General features: G+C 41.0%; 1 protein-coding gene across 1 annotated transcript in view; it reads right to left on the bottom strand.

The window, feature by feature from the left end:
- The window catches only part of LOC145981329 (lysyl oxidase homolog 2-like), a 121,278-nt gene that overhangs the window by 57,863 nt on the left and 45,678 nt on the right, over positions 1-17,737 (bottom strand). The window contains exon 2 of the mRNA XM_083114538.1: positions 760-906. Within this exon, the coding sequence (XP_082970664.1) occupies positions 760-906 (147 nt within the window). The remainder of the gene's footprint in view (positions 1-759; positions 907-17,737) is intronic.

The following is a 17,737-nucleotide window of genomic DNA, read 5'->3' on the forward strand; positions in this document are numbered from 1 at the left end:
TCTGCGTGTTTTCTACTTAATTTGATGATATTTCACGGTTATTTCGTGGAAAAGCACACATTTCGCATTACTTCCCGAATAAAACGCATGCATATTTCATCATTGGAGGTGTAGTTACGTGCAGAATGTTCAAAATTGCATCATTTTTTCTCATTTCGCTATTTCGCGCATCGCGAAAATTCAATGTCCTTACTTATTACTATATACTAAGTATATAATTATGAGTATTGCTAACATTTTTACTAAAAAGAGTTTCCAAAGAAGATGTGCATGAACTAGGAGAGTGGATGGGACGTTTGGGCTACAAATGGCTCTCACATGACATTCAGAACGAGATCATTATTATAGGGAGATCTGTTTTGCGCTCCGTGGTAGCAGATATTAAAAGTCGGGAATATTTTGCTATTATGGTTGACGAAACTTGTGACATATCCATCCGTGAACAATTGACATTTTGCATTCGAACTGTAAATGAAAATTTTAATATTTTTGAGGAATTCATGGGCATTAACGAGATTCCGAACACTGAGGCCAAAACTTAAAAAAGGGAGAGAGTGAGTCATTCATTAATTTATTTCAGTGATCAGAGTCCCCCAATAATTTTGACACGTCGGCGCTCAAAACAATCTTTGGCAAAACTTTCTTTTTTTAGTTATTTGAAGCCTTCGAGCGTGGCATAAATCCTACCAACTCTGTTTCTATTTAAAAGTGTATATGGGGTCAAAATGCGACTATGCGAGATTTTGTAGAAGTACTTACGCCTTGCAGGACCAAACTGCGAACTCCATGTAGCCTTCTCCGCCTCTTTATATCCCAGCTGGCGACATATGATGTTGGCTTCCCTGATATCCCACTCGTCATCACATATGCTGCCCCATTTACCCATATGATAGATCTCCACATTTCCTGGAAATACAGAAAATAACAGATTGTCAATGTCACTGCATCAGGCACGTAAAGCTCATATAATCTGTCATTTCATCACTGTGAACCCAAATTTCATATTTATGGAAGAACTCATGATTTGTGTTCAGTTAGTGTGTGACATGTGAAGCCTTATGTTTCCGTTCAGTGTCTTATAATGCATAGGAGAACGCTTGAATTTTATTACTACTCCATATAAACCATATACATTGGTATTTGCCGGATTCAGTACAGTTCAGACAAAAAATGTAAAGTAAAGTGCTCCCCTGTGCTCCCCTGTGCTTTGCACCACGCCTGGAGGGGTATAGGGAGTGCACAGTTAAAATCCGGCTAAAGAATCGGCTTGAGGAAACCCAGATTTTCCGCCTCCAGTTCAAAGGGAGAAAAGCGGTGTTGCTACCGGATGCTACGCGCCTGATTGTTGTCCAGTCGAACACGACACCTCTTCCTGTCAACAAGCCCCCTTCGCTCGCATTTCAGAGAGAGGCAGGAAATCTGAGACCCATTCGGCACCGCTGTCCTTGGCCTTGTTGAGGATGCCACCTGTTTCGAAACGAAAAATTTGGCAACGCGTCACCACGGCAACTCGACAAAGCCGATTGGTTCAGCGGCTCATGTGACCGACCCTCTTTGGCTTTTGACAGAAAATATAAAAATATAATTTCCAAGTCCATTCTCTAGCCGGAACAACTGTAGGGCCTCACACTTTCTTCATCACGGCCGAAGGTGGGGTGATGTAATCAGCACCACGCCGCTTGCCGCCTTTACCCGCCAGAGTTTCCTCCAGGTACTTACTTTATGCGACGCTGGGTGGGGGCCAGAGCAGGTTGAACAGGTGGAAAAAATCCTGGTTCTTCCCCGTCGGGATCGAACCCGGGTCTCTCTCATGGTAGTCAGACGCCCTAACGACTTTTTGTTTTAAAGGAATACCCCTGTGAGGTACTAAGCCCCGGCAAACACAAACATCCATGTCCTATACCGCGTTTGTTACAACCTGTCCCGGTTCCCGCGCTAGTTGCTCCCTGGCTTTTCTCGGTGCTGGGGAAAGTCAAAGCCAGGCAGCCAATTAAAATACGCAACGTCGCAACAGCGTCTACGTAAGCGCCTCTCGTCTGGCTTCCATTCGCTCCTCGCTGCCCAGCAGACGATTTTTTCCTCGTTTCTCATTGGCACCGAAACTGTCGAACGCTCCCTAGCGCGGGAAAGGGGACAGGTTCTAACAAACGCGGTATAACCGGGATTCGAACCCGGGACCCCTGGCGTCGTAGCGTGCTGAGATAACCACTCCGCCACGGAGGACGACTACTGAGCTACCGCGGTTCATCCAGACAAAAATATATAATTATTATTATAAATAAAATAAATGAAACAAACAAGATAAATACAATATAATATAAATAAAATATAATTAATTTCTGTGTCCCCTCGAATGATCAAATCCAAGTATGTGAATGCGCATGCTACATTTACGTAAATTTAATTTTAAAAAGGTGTTTGTTGACAAAATTTGTCAACTCAAATTCGTAATGTATTTGCTTCTTAGCTGATCGAGACAATGAATGATGACGAGATGAAATTGAAGGGAGACTCACAAGACTTCACCAACACTCAGTCCAGGACTCGAACCCGGCACATACGGTTGTGAGTTCGTGAGTCGACGGAGGCGGCTAGACTGAAATGCTTTATATTTCTGCTCCTGAATGAACATTGTCAGAAATACTAAGTATGAACGAGAATAGGTAGTAGAAATGGCCAAATCCGAATCCTGAATTATCCGGGTGTGAACATGCCCGGATACCCGATTTTCGGTTCTGAACCCGCGTACACGGTTTTCACCGTGCCTTCCGGTTTTGCCGAATGGCCCAGGGGCTCATTATATCAGATTTCCCACCTAAGTAAAATTTTCGGCGAAAGGAGAATCCCCTTTTGCCGAATATTTTGAAGAAAGAGAAGTTTCCTTCCCCTGGGAAATTTCATTTGTAAACAAACAGAACACTTATTAAAAATGTTATATGGTAAAATATACGTATAGGAACGACTTCATCATAGTTCTTGTTCGTTCTGGAGAAAGCATTAGGTACAGTGAATTGGATTGAACTTACAGGAATATTCAAAGGCTTGGTGTAGATTGGTAAGAGAAGAGACTCATCATTGTATATGAAAAACTCAATATGCTGACCAAGGCAGTAATTTATTTTATTATAAAACAAACTAAACGTAACGTTTCAACCTTCTAGCAAGGTCTTCTTCAGACTCTGCACCAAGTACAAATGTAACAAGGTACAATACAGGACGATATATATACACAAACATTACTCACCTCCAGACTATTAGAAAGTAGTTCTGGAACATTCTAGCAAGTGGTTTTTCCTTGTCAACTGTACTTTCACCTAAAAGGCTAAACATATTTACTTCCATCTAGAATGTGGTTGGACTCTTATCTCACGCTCTTTTTCCTTCCTTCTTCTCTCCTCTTTCTCTCTTGTCCTTTCCACTCTTTCTAACACCTTCTTCCATTCTTTGTTTATCTTCAGTCCCCCATTCCAGTTCATTGTGTCTTCTTCACCTTTCTTCTCTATTTCCTTGGCTTCCTTCCATTTTCTCACTACTACTCTCTTCTCCTTTCCTATCTGCTTAACCTCAGGTGAAAGTACAGTTGACTAGGGAAAGCCACTTGCTAGAATGTTCCAGAACAACTTTCTAATAGTCTGGAGGGGAGTAATGTTTGTGTATATATATCGTCCTGTTTTTGTATCTTGTTACATTTGTACTTTGTGCAGAGTCTGAAGAAGACCTTGCTAGAAGGTTGAAACGTTACGTTTAGTTTATGTTTTATAATAAAATAAATTACTGCCTTGGTCAGCATATTGAGTTTTTGGTTATCATGGAAAGGCTTAATGGTGTTATAATCATTGTATATGAAACAATGAGTTAAAGTGAAAGTAGAAGAAATGACATAGGGAATTGGAAATGCTGGAAGATATAAAGAAAAAGAAGAGACATTGTTTCGGACACTGGCCAAGAAGGAAGTACCTGTTAAAAGACGAGTTTCTGAATTCGTTGAAATTATTTTTCACTTCAGTCCCTGAAATTTCTCAGCGAACAGAAGATTCCCTCCCTTCAAAATAATCGGCAAAATTGGGAATATCCTTTTTGCCGAAAATGTTGCTTAGGTGAAATATTTTGTCTCTGGTGCATTTGGCGAGAGGGGGTTATCCGAAACGGGACACGGGAGTAAATCGTTCTCACTAGATCCAGGCAAGGCTATTTTCGTGTAACCCTAGTCCAAAATTTTCACTATTGTGAGTGGGGGGGGGGGGGTATTATGTCCCTAAATTCATTTATTCATTAATTTTTCTCTGGCCAGTCGGCAGGTTTCTCGTCTTGCATTACATTTCATGGTAGCCTATCAGCTATCAGCTAATAACTTTTCACCACTGCCCCCCTCTACAAATATGCATTGTTCATGCAAGTTTTTAAAAAGCGGAAAGTTTCTTGAAAACAGTAATAAAGTTCAGTAACGATCAATGAAAGTGAAAACTGCTTTTGATCGAAAAAATTGTGTGCAAATTACAGGAACTAGAACCATTTCAAAATTCAAGAAAGAGAGTTTGATGTGAAATATCAAACAACAAACATTATGACTAAAATTTCTCCCTAACTTTTAAGGTTGATAACAAAATAGAATAAGAATTTCAATACACTCAATGGATGAAATGTAAAAGGAATGAAAACAGTTGTGACTGTGGATCGAGTAGAAAAGTCTCTCCCATAATAATTTGGAATAACATTTGTTTTTATTCGTTTATAAAACACTCCTCACAAAGAGTTTGGAATGTTGTTAAATTCGCCGCAACCGAACTTTAGATCCAGAATTGCGCACAAATCTGTTTTCCGCACATATTTTGATCGAACGTTGCCACTTTGATAGCTTTAAATTCTGTGCACAAAACTGTTTTTTTCTTTAGACAAGAAGAGAGAAAGAGAAATTAGAAATAAAATAGTAAATCTCTTAAGGATTAAATAAAAAATATAATTTGACCAGTAAATGTAGCAACTCAAGATACAATTTTCATACCAATTTACATAATACAGTACGTCACTATTGATGTTTTCATACCAATTTACTCAAACTCAAAAGTTAGGTTAGGTTAGGTTAGGTTAATGACTGCACACACAGAAACAAACACAACAGAAGTGAGAACGGCTTGAGAACATTTTACATCTGACAACATCGCCTCATTTTTTTGTGCGCAATCCTGTACATTGTGACAGCTTGTCAACGGCTTATCAGATACCACTGATAAAACCGGAAAAGTGTGTGCAATCCTGCTGTAGCCGTTAAATTAGGCAATAGGTGATAGGCACGGTGGCATTTGTCGGCGTGAACACAAGAATGTCCAGCAGCAGGGACGTCGTTAGGGGGGGGGGGGCAAGCGGGGGCACTGGCCCCGGGAAACTGTTCTGTATTTGCTGGAAATTTTACTTTGATGACAAATATTGCAAAATAATTCTTCAGTAAATTTTGCTTGCAGTTTGAAACACTTCTTCAATTTTCAGTAGCACGAACCCAAGCAAGGCATTTCTTTCTTATTTCCCTGTTTCTTGCTTGTTGAACACAAACAGATGTATTGGGAGTGGATGCAGTTAATGGTTTTGTGGTCCGCCCCGGTCAGGGAAGTCTGAGACCTAATGAAAATGCACTTTTCCTCCCTGCTGCACACCAGATCCAGGATCCCCCCCCAAAACCCGCACTTTCTCTTCATCTGGTCCTGCACTGGCTCCATGTACGCCGAAAGGGCGACACAAACAGGAAGATTTAGCTACAGGTGGCTAGAACTTTCTGCGTTAATTATTTTATGGTTCAGAAAAGATATCCCCATGCCTTTCAAATTCCAAGAACAGAATTCTATTGCTTGTCCCTTTTTCGGCGCGGGAATGAATGACATTCTTCTCATATGCACTCAACCCTCCTGTTAATGACCTGCCCTGCAAGGAGGGATTGTCTTCCTCTGGAAACAATGGATCAGGATCGACTGATCTACCAAATATCCAGCATATTGGCATTCTAAATGTCTGACTACCACACAAAATCCAGGGTTCGACTCCCAGGGTGGTTGATCTCATATATAATGAAGAATAAACCACGTTTCAATTAAGGAAGGAAACTAGGTATGTAGCAATTGTTTTTACAGCCGTCTGCATGCTCTATAAGTATTATGTTACAAAATTTGTATATATTTCTGACTTTCTGTGATTTTTCTTCATTTAGCCTCCACCTGCAAATGCGGAAGCTGCTGCTGCTTAGGTGGCAAGGTTGGCTAGACATACAAATATAATTAATCCCTAGTCATAGAGCGAATAATAGTTATATAATATAATCATGAGTTATGGAGAAGCAAACAACTTATCAAGCATTTTCTGTTTCCATTTGTTGTGCAGTGGTTAACAAGGTGAATTACGATGCCAGAGATCCTGGGTTCGAATCCTGGACTGGGCGTGTGTGTTCTTTATGATGGTCCTCTCATCAATTTCACATCACTCATTGTCATCTTCATCTTCACGATTAGCCAAAAAGTGTCAGAAAAGCGAAGTAAAATAAACCAAATCAATCATTTATATATTTCTATATTACGCCGCTTTTCTACCTCTTGGGTTAAATGCGGCGATGAGGATGAATGATGAGCCGAAGGAATGGCGATGGAACAGATATGATACAACCATACCTGTCCAATGTCCGAACCTTGGACCTCTGGTTTCGTAGCGTGTTATACTCAGTGGAATTCTTAGGAAGAAAAACTGTAAAAGTAGGGTGAAAAGAAGCAAAGTTGTACGATGCATAAAAAGCCATGTTTAGTTCTTCTAAAAAATTCCAATTATCGAGTACGTGTTTTAAGTCCACTGTATGCACAGTAAGGCTAATCGGGGATCCGAACCACTATGTGCCTCCACCGGGTATCGAACCCGGTGCCCCTTGATTGCAAGGCGGCGACGCTACAACTGCGTCATCGAGGAGGGCGAGAAAAACTTACAATTAGTCAGTAAAATTAATATTGAGGGACAAGGCCTGTGAAGAGTTCTTTCATTCGGTTGTACGTGGTTATCACATCGACTCCCATAGTTTCGAGGGCAGAATTTGCTTCCATATCGCTTTCAATTACTTCCCAAATTGTCCTCACGATGTTGGAACAGCACAGAAATTTTGGAACTAATACAAGCAGGCACATACCCAGGGAAGAGGCTCGGGGGCTGCAGTCCTTTCCCGAAATCCTACAAATATCTGATTTTAATAATGTGTAGTAGTAATTAAATTTACTTCATTAACAGGATTAAACATCTTGTACATGGTTAGTTGCAATATACCAAGGAATTCATCTTCAGCGCATTTACTCTCCCCCCCAACGTTTTCGTCTTTAGATGGCGGCTGCCGATAAGGGATAAGCCCCTTCCGAAATCAAAATCTGGCTACCGGCCTGACCACCAGGGATTGAACCTTTAACCTTTCGATTGATTGATTATTTGAACTGGTGTTTTAAGTCCACTTTATGGACAGTAAGGCTAATCAGGAGTGGACCTACAGTTTAAAGTGAGATCCGAACAACTATGTGCCTCCATCAGGAATCGAACCCGGGCAGGTTGTTGAACCTACCGAACCAAAGACGAGAGCGTAATCATTTGAGCGTGTGGGAACTTTGCTTTATCCAGTGCCATCATATATTCAGTTTTCCACACACAAATAACATTAATTTTAAGAAATTAGACGTGTGCATATAATTTCTTATCGTCATCATTTCTCAAGTGAACAATCAGATGGCATAGAAGAGTCGGGCCCGCCCTTGAACTAAGAGATACCGGATACATCAGATGCCTAGCTTGAACTCATTACGCACACATTTCATATTTGCACTGTTGCCAATACTTGTAAACCTGGTTCCAGCACTTTATATCTAAAACCACGGAAAAGGGTTTTATCTACTTCTCAATTTTTTCCAGCAAATTTACAAATCTAAAGACTAATAATATTGTTCTTGGTGTATAAGCCATTAAGCTAATGATTTCATTCTGCATTTAGTTTCCCGAATAATGGCTGTGTATTTCGCGAGAGTATAACCGTAGACTGTTGGGGACTACAGAAGAAAATGATGTTCCTTTCCAATTTATTGATTGATTGAGTTGGTCTTTTAAGTCCACTTTATACTCAGTAAGGCTAATCGGGACTGGTTCTACAGTGTAAAGTGGGATCCGAACCACTATGAGCATCCACCGGGTATCAAACCCGCAACCCCTTGATTACAAGGCGACGATGCTACCATGCGCCACCGAGGAGGCCCTTGATCGTTTTCTTTCCAAGACTATATATATATATATATACACACATACATATATAATGTATGTATACAGCATAGGCCTATATGGTGTATAAATAGTTTGTTAATTTATAATACTTTGATAGAAAAAATCTTACGTTTGGGCCCCCGCAAACTGATCAACTTAGCTACGTCCCTGTCCAGCAGACAGACAGATACCATCTATTGTTGCATTCCAAGGCTGTGCTTGTCACCTAATGCCTGAGATAACAATATTCCAAACTTCTTGTGAGGAGTGTAGTTATCATTGTATAATATTAATCATATCCATGATAATAATATTTAAAATTATACCAGTGGCGTGGCGCTCTCCTCCCCTTTAACAATTTATGATGAAGCCCATTAATATTGTTTAATTTTTTTTGCGTCATTGTCGGTGGTGGGTGGAATGGCTTCCTAGGGGGGCGTCAGCATTCCTGCCCCCATCCGGTGTCCACCATCGCCAAAGAGAGAGCCCTGATCTCATCAACGGCTTTCTGAAAATCCAAAATAGGTCAAGGCAGGCAACGGAGTTCGCAATGCCCGGCTGACTCACCGGGTGAATGGGTAGACGTACACCAATTGCCTCGTGCTTTCGCTGTTTATGTTCCCTCAGAGAACGTATAAGGAAGAGTCGATTTCTTGCTCTTATCAGACCATTCCTTCCTTTTCCCGGATTCCTCCTTTCCCAATCGCATTCCCGATCACACTTTTTTGCTGGTGACGTCAGCAGAAATTGAACGCGCGCTACCGACTGTGGATGGATTCTTTACTTTTGATCTCTCCGTAACGTTGTAGGTTACTGGACAAAATCTCAACCTACTGCTTGATGTTTTTTTTTTTTATCTCTTTTTCTTTCAGATCCTGTTATGACAAAAATATCTTGCCACCGCGTGAACGCGAAGGAACGTGAATTTCCCGTCGCCATGTAGTAACAGCTCTGCGCTGACCAATTTAATCCAGATATGCTGGATTATACGCCGCAAGCTTTGGACTTATTACGGCTGAAAATGAGGCAAGTTGGGAAATGTTCTGGAAAGAGACAGTGTTGCCAGTAACGGTTAAATTTTCTTCCCACATTCTCAATCTTTCCATTACATTGTATTTATTATGCCAAAGTACTGCATTCAAGAATAACCACGAAGCTAATGAGCCTACAGTTACTGGAGAGGTACAGTCATGGACAGCTCTGACTTACAACCCAGAACTGTCCGTGACTGTACATGCTCCGACGCCGAAATAGTGATCCCAGCGCGCTACTACGCCAGGGGTCCTGGGTTCGAATTCCGGTTCGGACATGGATGTTTGTGTTCGTCAGTCTTGAAAGAAACGAAATAGTGTATAGCGTAAAAAGTGATATGAGTGAATGAAGTGTGATGGGGAAAGCTGTCGCTTAGGGGCTTTCCTTTAAAAAGGAAAAAAATGTCGTTAGGTCATCTGATTTCCATGCGAGGGACCCGGGTTCGATCCACGCCAGTGGAGAACGGGATTTTTTCTACCTGTTCAAGCGGCTCCGGCGCCCACCCAGCGTAGTACAAAGTGGGTACCTGGAGGAAACTCTTGGCGATAAAGGCGGCCAGGGACGTGGTGCTGATCACATCACCCTCACCTTCGGCCGTGGTGAAGAGTGTATGGGACCCTAACTCCACACCCCCTATACGCCTTCATGGCGTGGTACAAAGCACAGGGGAGTACTTTACTTTTACATACCTCTACGCATAAATAACCGTAGACTGGCTTATAATTTGGACACATTTCATTGGTTAGTGCCAATACTTTATTTCTCATTACACAATCGAGGCCATTTGTTCATTTCATTTGATTTTCAAGTCGCCTTTGTGTACAGAAAAGCTCATCGGGACTGGACCAGCAGTTTAAAGTGGGATCCCATTTATTTTTCACAAGAATTAATTGAAGTTACTTCTGCACTATATAATAAGTAATTATATTGCAAAATCACATAGTAATTTAAGCCAAGAGATTACTGTAACTTTTGTGACATTATGTAGCTATTAGAAAAACAAACACATACAGTACCTGCAGTAAACGTGTTCGTGTTCTTCAGCAGAAACACTAAAGGTACTTTTAAAATATGGCTAACCTTTTCCGGGATTAAATATAATAACATGGTCATGTTTTCTTATTGGAGGAAGGTGGCGCAGGATAGAAAGATAAGGGGGGAAGCAAAAATCCACTTCGCCCGGGTGAAAAATTTATCTTGAGCTGCCCCTGCACACAGATGTATTAAGTATACAATTAGGCAAAAAGTGCAGGCTCGTCCAAGACTTGAACCTGGGTCTTTGGCATACCGTGCCATTGATCTACGTAGGTGGAGCCTTCGATTTCCGATGACAAACGATGCTGCCATCTGTTATCGAAAAATTTCCACAAAATTTGTGTGCTACATTGGATTGATACGCGTGTCTCTAAGCTCATGAAACTATCTGCTTTCTTCTGTGTAACCATTCTTTGAGTAAAGCATTTGATTCGCTGTATGGTCAACGCTGAAAGTTGGTTAGGTGGTAGAACATCAACAGTTGAACCTCGACCAACAATAAAGTCAAAGTCAATTCAATTCAAAGTAGATATTTTCTTCAAGTTGAAAACGTAAAAAAAATAAATAAATAACATCTACTTGTTAAAAGTAACTCAGAAACAGTTACCCATAACTCAGTTACTCATTAAGAAGTAATTAGGTTACAGTTACGCATAACAAAGTAACCGTTACAGTAACCACGCCATTACTCGAAAAGTAAATGTTATTTATAACTGCGTTGCAAGTAACTCGTTACTTCCAAGCACTGATGATGAAGAATTTTGGAAATGATTCGGGCGGAGAATGTTTCACGTACATTTTACTACCGCGGGGGGGGGGGGGGGGGCTAGTACATTGTCCTTCAGTTTTCAATGCACAATTGAATCGAACCATTCTAGTAGGTGTATTTCTCATAATCCTGAAACAACCATCAAACTTGAATGGCATGTAACTAGAGTAATGGACAATGCTGCGTGACTTTTACGTCATATCGTTTAATGGTGTCGTAAACATTAAAATCGGAATCCTTGATTTCACTCTTCTCCTTCTTACCGTGAACTGACGTCAATTCGTAGATATGCAACGTGCGGGCGTAACATGCTAAAAGGCCATGTCGTAATGATATTCTATCCCATCGACCGGACCGCCATCTCTGAGCAGAAACCCGAAGTTTTGAACGTTCTTCAAGTGCAAGGGGATTATTTGCTTTCGCGAGTGTCTACGCCTCATTAAGTGGCGTAGGCTGCGATGGTTTTGCGGTTGCCGAAAGCATTTCAGGCTCTGGCACACTCCGAGCCGAATGCCGGAAACCAAAACACGTACGGGACATTCCTAATCGCCACTCGAAATCTGGGATTTCCGTTGCTAAACACGAGGTATTTGTGAAATTGCACTTCAGCCTGCTGGCAAATATCGGCGATGTACCGGTAATGTTCCATCTGCGGCTTCCGTTAAGAGGCCAGCCATATCATGGGAAGGAAAAACAGACCTTAATTCAGTACACTCGAAAACTATTTGAGACATTTGAATGAGCTTTGTGGTGAATTGATTTATAACGTCCATCTTTGTTTCTTCACTTTATTCCTCATATCTGATCATTCATATTACCGTGACAATGGAATGACTTATGATAATAATAACGACATACAATAAACCATCTATAGAAATCCTGGACCCTTATTTAAAACAGAAATTCTGATCTCTAGAACGTAGTTGGTTCCTGTTTACAGTACTAGCTGTATATTGTTTATACAAAACAGTGCAAGTGTAAGTTAGAATTGATTCTCTGTGAGGAGAGGCACGTAGAGTCTGAGTGCATTAGGAACATCTCCAGCTGACTGCGCGAGTCTATCCAGCGAGCCTACGAGCAGTGTACAGCGTGAGTAATAGAGTAAGCTATAGGCGCAGGGTAGAGATGACGTCAGCGGTTCACTTCTTGATTGCAGGCGTCGGGAGTTACGACTCGCTCCCAAGGTGCAAGCGCAGAACGGCCAGAGCTGTTACGGAAATAATATCACTCTAACTGAAATTCACCCCTCCCAACTGTAACTTCTTGATACGCCACAAAGATCCGAAACACTGCACCGTGTGTATCAACCGACATCGAACCTGGGAACCCTTGATTGCAAGACGACAGTGTTACTGGAAACACTTTCTATCTACACCCATTGTTTTGTTGTATTCTTATTTTACCTTTTTGGCAGAAGGGCGGTCAAAATTATATTCCTTGATCTGAAACTAAAAAAAAGACGTTTCAATATTGTAGGTTTGCAACCTACCGGATGAAAACTTGGGATAACACACTTAATGAGTGGCAGTTATGGTACAGGTCGTTTCTTGGTAGTTAAAAGGCAATGATCAACTGAGCAAGATCAAATCATCGACAGTGGCGTGCCCAAGGGGATGATTGGTGTTGGTCATAACCCCGTCTGGCCAAATATTCCTAGAAGAGAACGTCAAGGGCAAGAAAATATGGTAAACACTACTAATAATATTAATAAAGCGTATACGTACCCAACCCCCCTTCTAAAATTCTGGATACGCCACTGAATCATCGACGACGCTGGAGAATGCGGTGTGGGGAGGACAGTCACTAGATAAGAAAAACTTGAAATTTTATCAAACTTTTAGAACAAATATATGTATTTTTCAGCTGATATTTAAGGGCGTCCATAATAAATATGAAGACCTCTCCAAATATTCTGGCTACTGCTTGAAAGTAAGTGAACATGCTGTTAAGTGAACAATATCAACGGTGGTGACGTTAAGAATGAGTTTTATTTTTCTTTCGGTTATTTTTACGTTGTTTGTCAACATCTCGGATTCATGGCGATGATGCAGGTTCTCAGGGTTTGAACCACAGGCCTGTTAAGCTAACCACGCACGCATGGAGGCTAGGGATGTAGCTATGTACAGTGGGATCCATGAGTATTACCTGTCCATCACCATGTTCGTGCACTTTATTTTACCCAATAAGAGCTTCAAGAATTAAAAGAAAACTCAAAACAGGCTGTTGACATCTTCTGCACCAGCATACATAGAAATCCATCGCTTGAAAACACATAGGATGTAAGAGAAAAATTAATGAAAATAGTCATGGACAATTTGCACGGTAATACTCATGGATCCCACTGTATCATCCGAGACGATACGGAGATCGAGGCATACATCCAGTGATGTGCCGTAGACTATAAGTTTACGTCTACATGCGTTGACTACACGTAATCTACGCGTAGATTACATTGGGTTGTAGTTTACATAGACTACGTAGACAATCTAAAGTGCATTAAAATTAATTTTCAAGGGTTTCATGAAGGGAAAGTGACATTTTCAACTATATTGGTTCCTAACGCAATGAAAAGAATCACATTTACAACAAAATTTCTCTTCTCTTCTATGATCAACTATGGAAGAAGATAAATAGTAAATAGTATGCAAAAAACAACAACAGATGGCAGTCGTGAGGCAAGAGTGGTCTTTTCCCCATAAAACACTAGAATATTTCCTATATTAGGTTTTTCCTAGGTGAGAAATTGTTCGAATTTGGAAGAAAGAGTATGAAAAGTTCACCTCACACATCGGCAACTGATACGCAGTATAATTTTCTTTTAATTCCACTGCGCCCTTTGCTAAGTTATCACCTTTCGCCATGTTGTTTACATAGATTACATCATCTACGTGTATAAAATTGTCTACGTGTAGAATGTAGACTATCGTTGTTTACGCGTAGACGCACATCACTGCATACATCATAAATCTTGAAATTATCGACACATTGTTTCCGAAATTCTCGATCTCGTTCGATACTTTGGTACGATATTTGAAAAGTCTGCAGATTATAAGGTCTTTTTTTTTTAAATTTCAGATCAAGGGAAGTAATTTTGAGTCAGTAATTGTTGTCCTCCCTCTTGCCAAAAGGTAAAATAAGAATACAACAAAACAATGGGTGTAGATAGAAAGTGTTTGCCAGTAACACTGTCGTCTTGTAGGTAATCAAGGGGTCCCAGGTTCGATCTCGTTGGAGGATCTTACTTATTAGCCTATCAGTGGTTCCCAAAGTGTGCGCCGTGGCTGGGTTACAGGGGTGCTGCGAAATGTTCCATTATTTTCACTGAAATGATACGACTGTTCCAAACACTTGGTTATTTAGTACTTTTTACATGTATAATGTTTCTGAATTTGAAATATGTGCATTTTTTAAACTAATGCCCGCATCACACGGAACTGGATATCCAGTAGGTGGATATGCTTTAGTTGGCGCTGGACTGGCTACCCATTTGCTAGTTTTAGCCTCACACGATACTTATTCAGCGTACTTGTCGATAAAGTTGTAATGGCGGCCACGTGAGATGTAAACAATGTATCACTTCACATTTTTAAAAGCCGATAACTATTCAACCGAGAGGAATAACGTTTCGTATAAAATGTTATTAGGTACAAAACAGTGGCGCCGCTTAAATACATACTTTTCAACGTTTACTGTACACGTATGGATGAATATTTTAGTTGTTTCAAATGTAAACACCGTGCACTCAGCATATATGGTGTAACTCAACGCGCCTTTCATGCAAGAACGCTCCTTTGCACACTCACAGATTATCTTCACATGGCGAAACTTTGCTCTGATTGGCTGTTCCACAGAATCCAGTCGAGGAAAGCAAGTAGCAATTAGAACATGTCTGTTCCTCCAAACCAGTCAAGCAGTCAGCCAGGCGGCCATGATTTCTACCTAGAAAGTCAGTTCAGCCCCAACCAGGGCATTCCTACTAGAAATCCAGTTCCGTGTGATAGAGGCTTAAGGCAAGCAACTTAACCACTGTAACTAAGAGTTGCAAGTGTTAGATAGGCCCACATTCTGATTAGGGCGCCGCAGAAAAATCTTGAAACACTAAGGGCGCCGTGAAACAAAAAGTTCGGGAACCTCTGGCCTATATACACACAGAAAACTAAATACATCATATCGATTCATGCACTAAAGTGTGTTTTATGGCTTCTTCAAAGAATCAGATTCACATTTGATGCATTTGGGTGCATTTTTGTATGTCGTGAAAGAAACACCAAAGTGCATCATTTGATTCAAGTGAGGATTTCCTTCAGTCGAGATGCACTTCAATGCATCAATTGATGTTCGTTGATGCACCTTTCTGCATCTTTTTGGATGATGCACTTAAACGTTTGGTCTGAGCTACAGAGTTTATGTAGCTCAGACGAAACGTTTAAGCGCATAATCGAAAAAGATGCATTCTGGTGCACCAAAATCCATCAAGGTGCATCAAAACGCATCAACTGATGCATTGAAGTGCATCTCGACTGTAATAAATCCTCATTTAAATCAAATGATGCACTTTGGTGTTTCGTTCACGACATACAAAGATGCACCCAAATGCATCAAATGTGGATCTGATTCTTTGAAGAAGCCATAAAGCACACTTTAGGGCATCAATCGATATGATGCATTTAGTTCTCTGGCTGTAGGATATATCATGGAATGTCTGTAGGTGCAGGTGTAAGCCTCGCAACTCAAATACGATGAAATGAGACAGGAGTTTCTCAGGTAAATATCCGGTCACTGCCGGGGTGAACGGGATGCAATTGCGAAATACGAGAAGACAAAAAGGGCCGGCAGTGATCGAAAAAGGGGTCAGATTGCTTTGAGAGAGAGGAGAGCTGGAGGTCTTGAGAGAGGGGAGTTCGAGACTGCGTGTCCGAACAGGGTAAGTTCTATGTTCACTTGTGTGTCTGCCAGAGACGGCGCCAGGGAGGCGCGAAGGGTTGCTTGCGCACCCCATAATTTTCTTCCGCACCCCCTATTCAAAACCTATGTTGAAAATAACTCTTACGGTGTCATATGTCGTAGTCACATTGAGCGCCCAAATGTTAGGTATTGTAGTGAGACCGCTGTTATTGTCTACAACAGCCAAGCATTGAAAGAGAAGCCGAAAGTATTTTACTATACTGTCGGCAGTCTGTATAAAGATCAGATCAGAGGCCGCTGTCTTCCTTTCGTCAGTATTGTTGTTGAGAATTGTTTCTTCGAGTGGCTTGTTTGTTCTTTTCGATATTTGCTTCCAGCTCAATGAGTTATTTTTTGGCATTGTTGTTAAACGGTTTTATTGTCCGCCTACTTGTTGTTCCTCTTTTCTCCAAGTCGCACTTTTTGCGTGATTTAAGAGGATAATAACCTCTTTTATACAACTACATCTCCTCCTACTACTACTATACTACTACTAATGCTAATAATAATGTCATTACTATTATTATTGCCACGTTAATCCTGGTACTTGCCCCCCCCCCCGTCTCCCAGGCAAAAAATCATGGTTGCGCCTCTGCTAAACATGATGCATATTTCATGCTTTCTTTATTTTCAACATCGCACCCCCTAAATTTTATTCCGCACTCCCTCAGCACCCCCAGATGATTAATCCTGGCGCCGCCACTATAGTGTCTGCCACTCTCAAACGCGACGTACCTAGATATATGGGTTCATAAACATATTTCATTTCGTTTATTTAATCTGGTCAAGTGTGTACCTCAACGCAGTCCTTTTGGGGGACATGAGCAAGCTAGTGCCGATCCATTAGGGCTAAGACACGATATCTTCAGTGGCGTATCCAGAAGTTACAGTTGGGAAGGGTGAATTTCAGTTTAATGGTTAAAAATTGTACATATACTGTAATATCACTCACGAGATTCATGTCCTCTGTTCTGGATTCCAGAATATATATTATATCACATAATGTATTGTATACACCAATTTATATATATATATATATATATATATATATATATATTCCTATGTAAAATATTGTAATCTATTATTATACTTATAAAATTCAACCAAATTTTAATAATAGTAAAGTCGGGGAACATTTAAATGCGGAAGAACTGACGTCCTGGTATATTTTAAGGAAACAGGACAATAAGCGCACACCCTCGAATGTATGTGGATGGACGGGGGCTTACTGCGCCCCCCCCCCCTCCCGAAATGTACTTCACATAAGTTACACTGAAGCTTTTAAATCAGCAACGTTTCCTTTTCACGGAAGTATACATGCACATGCCCACCTCTTCGCGGGACGTCTGGTAAGTGTACTACGACCATTTGCTTCAGCCCGGTCTCCTAATATGGCAATAAATCGGTCTCTTTGATAAAGCTGAGTGATTAGCGAAGTGATTCATCTCATCAAAACCGGTTTATGACTTTCTATCTCTCTCTCTCTCTCTCTCTCTCTCTCTCTCTCTCTCTCTCTCTCTTCATGTTCTCTTGTTGCGTGCATGCTGGGTAAGACGATATGGTCAAAACAAAAACAACACGACAACATAGATCAATTAATGTTGCTTCTAAGTACCACCAGACTGGAAACGCAAGCCTTTTAACATGGGTCAACTTTGAAGCAAAAAATTTCGAAGCCGGGGGAACAGACCTTCATAT

The sequence above is a fragment of the Lepisma saccharinum genome, chromosome 29 (assembly GCF_977018435.1).
Source record: "Lepisma saccharinum chromosome 29, izLepSacc3.1, whole genome shotgun sequence".
Classification (NCBI taxonomy): domain Eukaryota; kingdom Metazoa; phylum Arthropoda; class Insecta; order Zygentoma; family Lepismatidae; genus Lepisma; species Lepisma saccharinum.